Below are 12295 nucleotides of genomic sequence, written 5' to 3' on the forward strand. Positions count from 1 at the left end.
AGTCCCACAAGAATGTAATTACTTGCTACCCAAACCAGACATACATATTTATGGAAACTGTACACTAACTGTGTGGATTTTATTCTGATATTCATGTTTCAGTGCAAGAATATCAGTGGGTGGGATATACAGTAAAGGATGGCCTTCATGCGTTCGTATAAAAATACACTATAATACTTAAGCAAGGGCACACACAGCGAGGCACAGATCAGTGCTGGAAGATTCTGCAGCAGTCCCTTTGTTTATCAGTAAATAAATAAAACAGTTATTGTCATGAGATTTTTATGACAAGATACTGAATCTCAACATTTTTGCTCATTTCCTAATATAAAGGCCAGCTTTAGAATGTTTTTTTTTGGAGCCACAATTGATGCTAATGTCAGGCTGGTACTCCCATAGATCACTTTAATCTTTAAAACTAGGCCTTTTGAAAACACATGTATATATATATATATATATATATATATATATATATATATATACATATTTCAAAGCTTATCACCACATTCATTCTAGGTTTTAAAATGTGAAGCATCAAATATTTATTATAATATCCTATATATAGCCTATCCTCTCCCTCTCTCTCTCTCTCTCTCTCTATGTATGTATGTATATATATACATATATATATATATATATATATTCATAACATTATAACTACTACTATTGTAATCACAGTGTTCAATGCTTATCCTAGACCACGAAGCAGACCACAAAAGCAACTACAAAAACAGACCCAAAACGAGCTGAAAGAATAAACCAGTGAGAAATGGACTTTATACTATGCCAGTGTTTTATGCACATTATGAAACATTTGGTGTATTTTGGCCACAAAAAATAAAGGAAAGCAGTATAAAAAAAAAACAAGTATGGGCTGTCTCAGTCTGTCTGTGTTTCAGCTTGTCACATTAAATTCTTCTTGCCACATTTTACTTTTCCCAGACTAAACCTTAAAAATGTTCCAAATCTGAGGCCAAGGTGATAATGTTTGCATTTATGAACACATCACTCAGCATTACTTACTAATTCCAATTTGTCTGTGGATGCTATCCGGTGTAATGGCAACAGATCTAGAGCTCTTTAAAAGAGACACCCTGTAAGGAACAGTGAGAAGCGCTACTATTGTTTTTTTTTTTTTCAGTATTAAACAAGTACAAATCGAGAAAATACTTATGTATATGAGAGAGTATGTAGAAGTGTGAGGGTGACATTTTCATGCACAGTAATCCCCATGATTAATAACATTTCCAGTACACTGGTAACCAGCCACCAGATCTGGCAGAGATGAAATTGCAATTGTCTGCAGTTCAGAGTAGCAGACAACAAATAAGCCTGTGGCAGTGCAGTTGTCTGCTTCCAATTCAGTGGCCTTTGCACATTTCAAAATCCACTACAGCAGAGTCTGTGGGGGAAGATGGCTCCTATTTTCAACAGATGTTCTATCCTGAGCTACTTCTGTATGAATTCCAGTAAATGTCAAAGCAATATACACCTTTCCTAATTTCCAGTCACGCCTTTGTGAATGCTGCTTTTAACAGCTCACGTCTCCCCCTCCTCCTACACATGGCAGAGTTGAACTTGTTTCCAGTGACAGGCGAATTATAGGTCTGTGCTGCTCGCATGGGACAAGGCGGCGCTGAAGCGCAGCAGCTCTGCGCCGATAACACAAAGCAGAATATCTGAATATACTGGAACAATTAATGATTATCAACGGTTTTCCATCTTATTGTTAACATTTGAGACGGATTTGAGAGGTTCAGTTCAGTCACATAACAATGACAAATGAAGGAATAGTGCAACACTTTGCTGTAAAACACAATGACAGGTTGACAGGTGGCCCATTTAAAATGTGGGTCATCTCATTAGTTCAAAGAAAATACAGTGATGTGTTACATAATCTGCTCAGTTTTCCCTTCATCGTCGATGAAACGGCCCAGGCCTAAGAGAGCACGAGCCAAGCTTTTATTTTTGTGACCTCATCTGTTTTGGCTCGCCTATGTAACTATTCTATTGTTTTGTCTGCACCCATACCATTCTTTAAAAGTTTGATTTAAACTTTAAATGAATGGAAATGGGACGGCCCTACAGTGTCATCAACTGCCCAAGTTGGTGTGGATTTCTGCAACTTTTTTCTGTTTATTACTGTCTCGCTGTCTGTGGCCGTGAGGATTTCCTTTTCAGTACACATTAGCATGGAGGCCTTGGAGTGCTGCTGAGTCAGAGAGCTTCTTAGCCTGTTCTCAACCAACTTTAGTCTGGCGAAGCTTCCCTCAGACAGCTTGAGTGGTTGGAAGAGTCAACAGAAACTTTTCTGCCAGTCCAATTACACGGTTGGCATCAACACGCTGTGCTGTGAGAGGGTGAGGTTAATGAAAATGGCACATTTGTTGCCCCATGTTTGGCGCAATATACTGTAAAATGGCCCACCTCCATCCTTCTCATCTCATAGTTGTATCTCATTACCTCTCTTGGGGGTATAAAACCACCAGACAGCCAAGGGACCAGACAGCTGAGCATGTAACATCCTGGAAGCAGCACCTCGGAGAAGCGCTTACTCTGGGATTTTTTTTTTTTTGGGGGGGAACAAGATTCTGAAATATCCAGAATGTTTGGCAGCTGAAAAGTCACTCAGTGTCATCTGATGAATGCTGTGTCTCAATTCAGGGAGTGACTCCTTCAGAAGGTGTATGAGTGCCCGTGTTCCTCAGCCAGGTAGATTGTGGAGGCTGAAATAAGAAATAAGACAGCTTGGTCTACCAAGGATATCTCCATCGCGTTCCATTTGTAGCCTGCAGTGCTGCAGCTGGATGCAATGCAAATGAGTTTGGGCCAATATAGAAACATGTCAAATTTAAACAATTAATCAAGTTTTTTAAAGATGCATGCATTTAAATATAAAGACTTTTTTTTTCAGTTTTGTGTCTGTGGCGATGTTCCCACACTGCACACAGAGAGGCACAATTTCTGTCACGTCTGAGCAGGAGAAGCATGCAACGCGAGTAAAGAAGCACTTCCACTGAAAACTCCAAGAAGCACCCAGCAGCGGATTTTACTGCTAAAAATAAACATGCACATTCAGTATAACTTTAAAACCCTAATATACTTATGATTTTGGCTGCCTGTGAACATGATTGCGTGATCTTGGAAATGCTGTGGTTTCCTTTCACCATGCAGCCAAATTAAGTTTATTGGATTCAGTCCGAACTAGTAGCGCTGTTAGGAGACGGATATACAACACATAACTTTCCAAAGTACCATGGAAACAGTAGATGACTAAGTTATAGACTGTTGGATAATAGAGGCTGCACACCTCAGAAATCCACAGGGGCAATAGGAGTTTTTAGAAGTTTTAAGGCATTTTTTGTCTTTTTTGTTCTGTTACCTATTCAACTCAGTTAAAGCCTGGGAGTCACATTTTAGAATGTGTTCTACAGTTGTTTTGTTGTTGGTTGTTTGTTGCCATTATCTTGCCATTTTCAGTTTCTGTTGAGGCCAGAGGGTCATCTTCTAAATGCTCTCCTGTCATTCATTCCGTCATTCTGAGCCGCTTTCCTGGAAGTGCAGTCCCAGATGTCTTTTTCTTGTTGCCAAACCCACAAATCCATCAGCTGGTCCTTTCACTCCTTAAATTCATTGACCCATTTCTTCGGTCAGCTCTCTGTCCCCTCAACCTCTCAACAATTGGGACAGAAACTTCAGAGGGACTTCAATGTATTTCCTTCCTTTGATCCTCACTTTTGGCTTCACTCTCCTGTTTCCTTCAGCTGATTTCACGGGTCAGCAGGAGGTCAGCAAACTATGAATCCTCAGATTTACCCAAACATCCAACAACCTTAAGCCTCCGCGTCTCAGCTATTTAACGTCAACCATCGAAAAGAGGAAAGAGACAAATGACAAAACAAGCAAGTGATTTGCAAAAAGGGCAAAAACCCAAAGCTTAATACAAACATGGGCCTTCTTTAGTCCCTTCTTTATTTAACTTGGACACAGCTACAACATGGCCATCTGGAGCGATGTTCTGTGATGACTGTGTAACAAGTTCAACAAATGCGGCAGTTTATATGGCCCGCTGCTGAATAGGTTTTCCACTTTCCCCTTTTCAATGATGAACAGACCACAGCAGTCTGCTTGCAAGGAAAGTCATTTCCTTTACCATAGGCACCGAACATACAGGCCCAACGAGGCTGCCACTGAGGCAGCCGAGGTCTGTCACCGCTCTTTGTCGCATGCCAACTGTCCGAGCGGTGTGTCCGTGGTCTTACCGAGAGCTTGGTCCTTAGTCCACTACCTGCTTTTACCTGGTTTCCCACAATTGCTTGTGACATTTGTCTGCACTTGTCTCTTCCCGCCTCTGCAAACGTTTGAGAGGAAGGGGTATGAAAAGCGAGAGTCCTGCATGTTCTGTCTGCCAGTGCCAGTATCAGAATACAACGTGAATCTTTCTAGAGGGGACTGATCTGAGAGAAATGCTTAGAATCTGTGATCATGTCAACCACAACACTGGGCTTACCCGGACTGAGTTTGCGTAACACATGTTTCAGTAGCTCTCTAATGTTTGTCAGTTGTTACAGGTTATTTGGTCTTGTCTAAACGTTACATCCATAACTATACTGTATTTTATGAGCCATGCTCTCCCACCTTTGGGATAAATTTGAGAGTTTACACTCATTTACAACTGACTTATTTTGACATATTATCACATAGCACATTATCTTTTATTACCCAATGGTAAAAACTTAAACTGTACTATGGAAGTGTTTTTTGTGTCTACCTCTACCTTCCTCTAGCAGGAATATTCACTGCATACAGATATATATTATAATAAATTATGTATTCAAGTACGGACTATTGACAGTCTTAAAGTTAAGTTTTTTTTTTTTTTTACCTGACCTCTTAGGCACCAATTCACCGCTTTTATATCATCCATTTTCTCTTTTTAAAATTGTCCACTGACAGTGATTGCTACTTCGCAGGATGGAAGGACTTTTTAAATCCCCTCAGGTGGTAGCATTTTATTTGATCCCCTGTCATCCAGAAGCTGTGCTGCCACAGCTGTAGTCTGTAAAAGTTTGCATTTTGGTTAACCGGCGTGACAATGGTCAAATTAAATGATTGTGTTTCCAACTGGGCATCTGGCCCAACAATTAAGCAGCACACTGGGAATGTTCCTGGAACTCCTGATTGGCCACTCCGACATTGGCTACAGACCAGCACTTTGAGTAAACACTCAGGTGTTCAAACAGGGCTTGGAGCCATTTCAGTGCTGGCCTTCCCTCTGACTGTCTTTATCTCACCGCCTCTGCAAAGACTGACTCCAGTACTCCTTTGGCCGCAGGCTTTTACTCTGTGGACTGTCGCTGAATGTCTTGCCTCCGTCTGTAATGCACACATACGCACACACACACACGCAGACACTTTTTTGGCTTGCTCACAGCTCGTCTGAGGTGTTTTATGGTTTTTTGGCAGCTCAGGAATGTTGTGATTGACAGTGACGGCAGAGGGATCGTCTGTGGATGAGTTGAGTAGGAGGTCAGCAGTGCACTACTAACTATATGATTTTCATTGAAAAAAACAAACAACAAACAAAAAAATTAAATAAAACAGCCAGGGACACATATCATAATAATAACATTTTTTAAATATTATTTTCACTGCATGAATTGTAATATTTGTTGCTGTGTCAGCAGCTGCCTCTGCTCACAATGTTTACTGTGTGATATTTTTATTTTATTTTCATTTGAATCCAGATGACTTGGCCGAGCACAAAGTCAGCTGCACTTACAGGACATGAGATGCTTCTAAAATGTCTTTTTTTTTTTTTCTGATGTAGCCTTCAAAAGCCTCCGCTGTTTCACATCAAATCCTGTCCTTGTGGTTCTGAGACCCTGTGTCATTTATTGTCATCCTCAGGTGTATATGGACCAGATGAGGGCTGGGCGTCTGCCTACCCAGCGTGCAGAGAGAGAAACCAGTCACCAATCAACATTGTGGACCATGATACCAAAGTATCTACAGAGTATCAGGAACTGACACTGGAGGGCTTTGATAGTGAATCCTCTAATAAGACATCAATGAAAAACACCGGCAAAACAGGTACAGTAAAGACTCCACTGGCTCCGGCTGCTGATCCATTTCCACCTGGTTTATAGTCTCTTTATTTATGTGGAATAAGCTTTTTTATCCTCTCATACTGACTTAAATGTTTGGAGTTGTTAAAATATAGAGTCAGCTAGATGTTGGACATTTTTAGAGGAGACAGAGAAGAAGTAAATAAGCTTAGGGTGATATTATTTTTTTATCGCAAGAAACACCTTTTAAGTCCCGAGTGTGTAATATTTTTTGAGACTGTATCTTGCCTTAGAGCAGTGTTAGGCAACATATTTTTGCTGTTATTACAACTTTCATCTCCTTCCAGTACATTTTTGGCAGATGACTGATTAGACACAGGTTTGAAAGCTTAGTGAGAGGGTAGTAATACACATTAACCAAAAAAAAGTAAGAACAATTACTACTAAGAACAATTAAGACTTACATTGTGAAGCATTACACCAACTGTGAACAATATTACTTTTGAATACTGACAGTTTTACTCATGAAATGACAAGTAGGTTGGAGGAAAAGAGGATATAAGATGGGGATGGTTAGGAAGTGGGAGGGAGATAAGGTAGCACATGCAAGGGCATGAATAATTGTAACTCCCCTTTTATAATGAGTTGATTTATATCCTTACAAATATATATACTGTATATACTGTAGCATCTTGTGTGAGACAGTAGGCATTGCTTTTGCATTTGTTTTCCCCCATATCATTTTTTCCTTTTACTTCAAGTAATTGTTAGTTGACTTGAATATTTCAGTTATATTTGTCCCATATCACTGGTGCTATGTAAAACAAATAATAATAATAATAATAATAATACAAAAACATTGAAAAACAAGAACATGACAGCATATGAAGGTAGTCACTTAAACAGGCGAAACTTCTACAACAAATAAATAAACAGTGCTGATGCTTTGCACTAATGCATTTAACATTCTAAAAGCCGAGGACAGTCAATACCGTCAGCTGTAATTGGTCCAAAATGAAGTAGGTCAGTAACATTGTTTCATCTGCTGAGACTGCTTAAGGTCTTACATAAGGCAAGTGTTTGTCAGTCATAAAAACATATTAACAATCCAGACCATCACTCTTCCTAATCGAGTCACTGTTCGTAATCAGTCCAACAAAATAAAGTGGGTCAGTATCAACACTTAAAAGTCTGTGTCCAATTGTTTTCTTAAAAGTATGAAAACAGAATGAGCTCTAACATTTTTCTGCAGAATTTTGGAATACAGGGAATGAAAGGAGTGGGGATTTTGTGGGGACAAATAAACGAGGGATAATACTTTCTGTTGCTCCTGTGTCTTGTCGCACACTTAAAAGATGCCGGATATATCCCTGAGAAACATTTCCATTTTGACATCCCAACTCTGTATTAAACATGTCATGGTGCAGGCAGGTGAGGACCCAACTGAAAAGCCCATTGCAAAAGTAATGAACAAAAACAACCTATTTAAAGATAAAAACACAGGAAAACAAAATCCAATACAAAGGAAAAAGACTTGCAGCACCGAAGAACAGGAGAAAAAAAAAAAAACAGGAGCACAGAACAAACACCAAACAGTCGATCCAACAAAGAAGACTCAGTACGTTAACATACACAGTTTATTCGAGCTAAGTTCAGTCTGATTTCCAGCAACAGTACTGCAGTCTATATGTAGTCTCCTTCTTTTTGTGGGAGGAAATGTTGGTGCATGCACAGAATGCCAAGTCCGGACTAACATGTTTTCATGACATTTAAAAGAAACCCAAAACAAATTATTGTCTTAGTTGGACTGAAATCTGACTTTTAACATGCACGTAAACTCACCGATTGAAAGCCCAGAGACTATACACCACTGTTTTAAACCATGTGCCAGTGCTGCTTTTGCATAACTATGGTGCACATGTAAAACTTTAAAATCTATAAAAGAAAAGAAAAGAGCAAAAGATTTTGACAGGAACTCCTAACACATGAGAAACTAAACTAGAAAACAAAGTAGGCCGATTCTGTTTCATGACTCGTGTAGGCAGAGGCTTGGTCTGGTTTCATCTTCATCACCACTCTCTGAAGAACCTCAAAGGAGTACACCATGGCTTCTAGATACCCAAGGTTAACATAGCATGGCAAAGCTGCTCGTCTTGAATGGTGTGTCACCCAATGGTCTCCTTGATCTACAATAGGCTTTACACGGCTAATTTGAATTTCAGGCACATAATACTGAAGAAAGAAAAGAGCAAGGAAGACGCACTGTCATGTTATGCATTGGTACGTCCCAGAATAATTTGAAATAATATCAGTCCACATCATAAACAACACACTTCTTATCTCACTGTCCGTTGAACAAGCTGCAATTCCAGGCTATACGACCACAAGAACCATCCTTTCTCAGACCCTTTGTATTATATATATATGAGTGCATTGGGCTACACAAATGAAATGATACCTCTTGGTATCCCAAGTGTGTCAACGATATAGACCTTCAGGAAGTAGCTGGAGGCTCCACATCACATGTGAACTGAGGAATCAGGAATAGTCAACCAATAGTCAATAGTCAGTTCAATAGAATCCCCACTACCAATAGATGGGAAACTATTGTTGCTCACTGTTGTGTCTAAAACATCATCAGCTGGAAGGTCATTGTCCGTCAGGTTGCACACGTGATTATTGAAATTTAGGATCCTCAAATTGCAGAATGAATCCTCCCCTCGGGCTAGGATTTGTTTGAAAGGCCTGGCATTGTGAGAATGTTTTGCAATTGAAAGACGTCTGATTTCATTTTCTGATACGATGACTCACAGCAGCCTTGTAGACCACAAGGGGAAAAAAATACATTTGCCCTTAAACCTTGTATTAATCACAATATAGGATGCACCCAAACCTCTCCAGATCATTTACTTTTACTTTTCGTTCCTCATATGTGCACCCAAATGAAACACAGGTGTTAATGGTGTGTCACAAATGTGTCAAAATGAGTTCAAAATGTAAATGCTCATGCTACATAGATGTTGAAAGTGTAAATGTGATTAAAGATCATTCATTTAGTCAGAATGAAGAAGTGTCTTGGATAGTGAAACGTCTTGAACCCAACCAAAGCAAGTCAAATTGCCTATAGCTAACTCCTGAAGTGCATCCCCAAAGTTTGTGCATTTGTCCACTGCTAATGATGATCAATTTCTCACATATGCACTTATGCTTCAAAATATTCTCAATCACCTGCCCAGCTGTTTGTCCAACACCAATTTCCATAATTGGTGACTGTGTCACATGAATTATGCTATTAACTGCTGACCGAACTTAATGTATGTATGTGTTGGCTGAAAATCGGATTAAGGCAATGATAGACAAACCTTTTGACACTAAATTATCCATGTCATCCGTACATCATGGGGATAACTAAGGATGACTTTTTGATCAAATTACCTTTTTTTCAGTTTAATATAATGAAAGCTAGACCTTTATGTGTCTTGGTAGAGTTGAAATATTGCCCTTTGTCGCGTACAATAGATCATCCTCCACAGTTCGTTTCGGAACTGTCAAAAGCAAAAGAAAAACATCACCCATGCAGCAATAAAATGTCCTCTCAAACTCATCTATTAGTACTATTTAGTAGTCTACAAATGGGATTTTTGTGTGACAGGATGATTCCTCTAGTCACTAAAAAGAACATCATGGTTGAACTTTACTTAACTGCTCTACTTAACCGTAATTGTGTACTCAAGTTTTCTTCTCCAGAGGGTGATTATGGTTAACATCTGGATGTTCTCACATTCACTTTGAAAACCAAATTAAGTCATTTAGTTAATGCGGATAAACTGTCGGGTGGCTGCACTGCTTAATTTCTTTGCCCAGTCCCTTTAATGATGTTATCATTCATGCAGATTTCAGCAACTACTCCGCGGATCACAAGTGATAGAAATTGTTAGAAGTCTTAAGATAACGCTCACTTTGTCTTTGTCGGCTGCATTGTGTCATCGCAAGCATGTGGTGTAACTTCAGTGAAACGCTTAAGGACCACACACACACAACCGCGAGTCAACGACGGACCGCGGTTCAGCGTGAACGGAAAGCTGAAGCGTGACATCTCCGATAATCCCGGCTCGTATACTGGCAGGTGCCTGCGCGTCAAACATCTGTTGCATCTCTCCCCTGCATATGAAACAAGACAGGTGCAATATGCAGCGAGTCATTGATGATGAAGATTACACATCCCACTTTCAGTCAGACGTGCCGCAATCCGTATTAGCAGAGCCGTGGCAGGTGTCACTGCCTGTAGGATTCAGCAGGCCATCTGCATTTCGGCTCTCTTTGGCACCTAGACGACCCTCCTTGTCATCCACCGGTATTTTTCACAATTCCAGGTTGTCACTAAGATGGATGATTCCTTCCCCTCTGTGGAGAAAGGGAGTTGAAAGGCTTTTGAGAGGCAGAGGCCACAGGTGGTTGGCATAGCTGTTGACAGCACTCTCGAGTGCTACCCAAAGCACCGCACAGCTGTGTGTTTAGCACGGTCCCGTTTAACATCCAGTCATTTGCTCAGCCAAGGACATGTGATTCATCTGTGATGACACATTTGAATAGATTTCCAATTTGTCCAAAGGCTTATTGTTGGGTTTGGGTTTGCAGAAATGGAGCTTGTCTTATTAACCCAAATAACAATGTGAGACCTATCACATAGAAACATCACAGCCATTCAAAAACATCATCTAATAACATGGAGAAAAGCTTTGAACTCAGGAAATGTACACGGACACATCTAATGGCCGTCCATCCAATAGTCTGCCGTGTCCAAAGGCGTCATTACTTAAGTGGTCTCTCATAATTCAAATATCGAGTTAGAGAACTAACGAAAAGAAAATGAATTAGTTATCTATCTGAGGCAGTTGAGAAGATTATTATCAGTTAATTATTTGTTATTGTAGCTCTGTACAAATACTGGAAACGGGGAAAGTGTAAGCATGGTTCTCTGTAACCGTCACTTCTTATCCTTGATAAACAATATATTATATCTTGTTTGATTAACTGAGTATTAAAATAAGTTGCCTCAATATTTCCTATCCAGGTGTTTCCAGCAAGATACTTGTTCAGCCAAGAAATAACAACAACACGAGCAGTAACTTTCAAAGTAAAAAAAGAAAATAAATTGGCTTTGTAAATTAGCGGGGAACATTGCACTGAAAATCCTCTCGCTATCCTGCGTCTGTCCCTATAGATAGATGAAATGAAATCAATAAACAGCTGCGGGCTGTATCAGTGTACCTGTACAGACATGAGAGTCATATCAGTCTTTTCATCTGACTCCTCAAGGAAGCAAATAACACAACAAAGAAAAGAAAAAAAAAAAGACTTTTCCTTTGTATTGATATTTTGATGTAAAGATAACCTTAGCTTAAATATTTACTTTACAGCAAAGCACAACTTCACTTTCCATTTAGGGGCGGGTGTTATACAAGGGAGGATATGTTCTAACGTTATAAAAGAGTAATTATCAATTTTGATTTGCAGATATTTTCCTGAGATGATTTTACACTAATACACTAATATTTTTATCACCAAGCTATTACCTGGATAGTGTTGTCTGTTGTAGTCTATCCCTCCCACCACACTATTACCACTGTTATTATCAAGCTGAAAATGTCATTAGAAAGATGGCATTACCATGATATAACCTCTCTATTACATAATTACTATCAAATAATTAGTATGTCAATACTTATGAAATAAATACTTAATACTTGTACACAGAGCAGTATCATTTTTATATCACCAATACACTGTGCACTCAGTTTTAACATCATGATGACACGTTTGAGAGATACAATTAATAAATCAGGGTTAAGCTCTAGAAGTGGAGCAACTGACCTCATTGACCAACTAGTCATCATTTTTCTGTGTAATGCTTGTCAATTATAACGTCATAATATATCTATATCGACTTTAACTGAGCTCATTATTGCACCTGGAGAACATCTCTTCCATTGTTGACTCTCCATGAGTTCCCCCATGGATATCCTCATCTCTAGAAAACATCACATTCACACATTATATCATTTTGTGTTCCAATCATTCACAAAATCAAAACAAACAACAGCAGCAACAACACATTTCAACTCCCAGTGAGTTTTTTCAACTTCACTGTTCAGGTTGAATACATCATGTTAGCTGTTTTGGTGTCGCTGACTCTTTTCCTGGACTATCCAGTCACATACACATGA

General features: G+C 39.4%; 1 protein-coding gene across 1 annotated transcript in view; it reads left to right on the plus strand.

The window, feature by feature from the left end:
- Positions 1–12295, plus strand: part of LOC131460626 (receptor-type tyrosine-protein phosphatase gamma-like) — a 355572-nt gene that overhangs the window by 219550 nt on the left and 123727 nt on the right. Inside the window, exon 3 of the mRNA XM_058631264.1 lies at positions 5911–6093. Coding sequence (XP_058487247.1) covers positions 5911–6093 — 183 coding nt within the window. The remainder of the gene's footprint in view (positions 1–5910; positions 6094–12295) is intronic.

This window comes from Solea solea, chromosome 6, assembly GCF_958295425.1.
Source record: "Solea solea chromosome 6, fSolSol10.1, whole genome shotgun sequence".
Lineage (NCBI taxonomy): Eukaryota > Metazoa > Chordata > Actinopteri > Pleuronectiformes > Soleidae > Solea > Solea solea.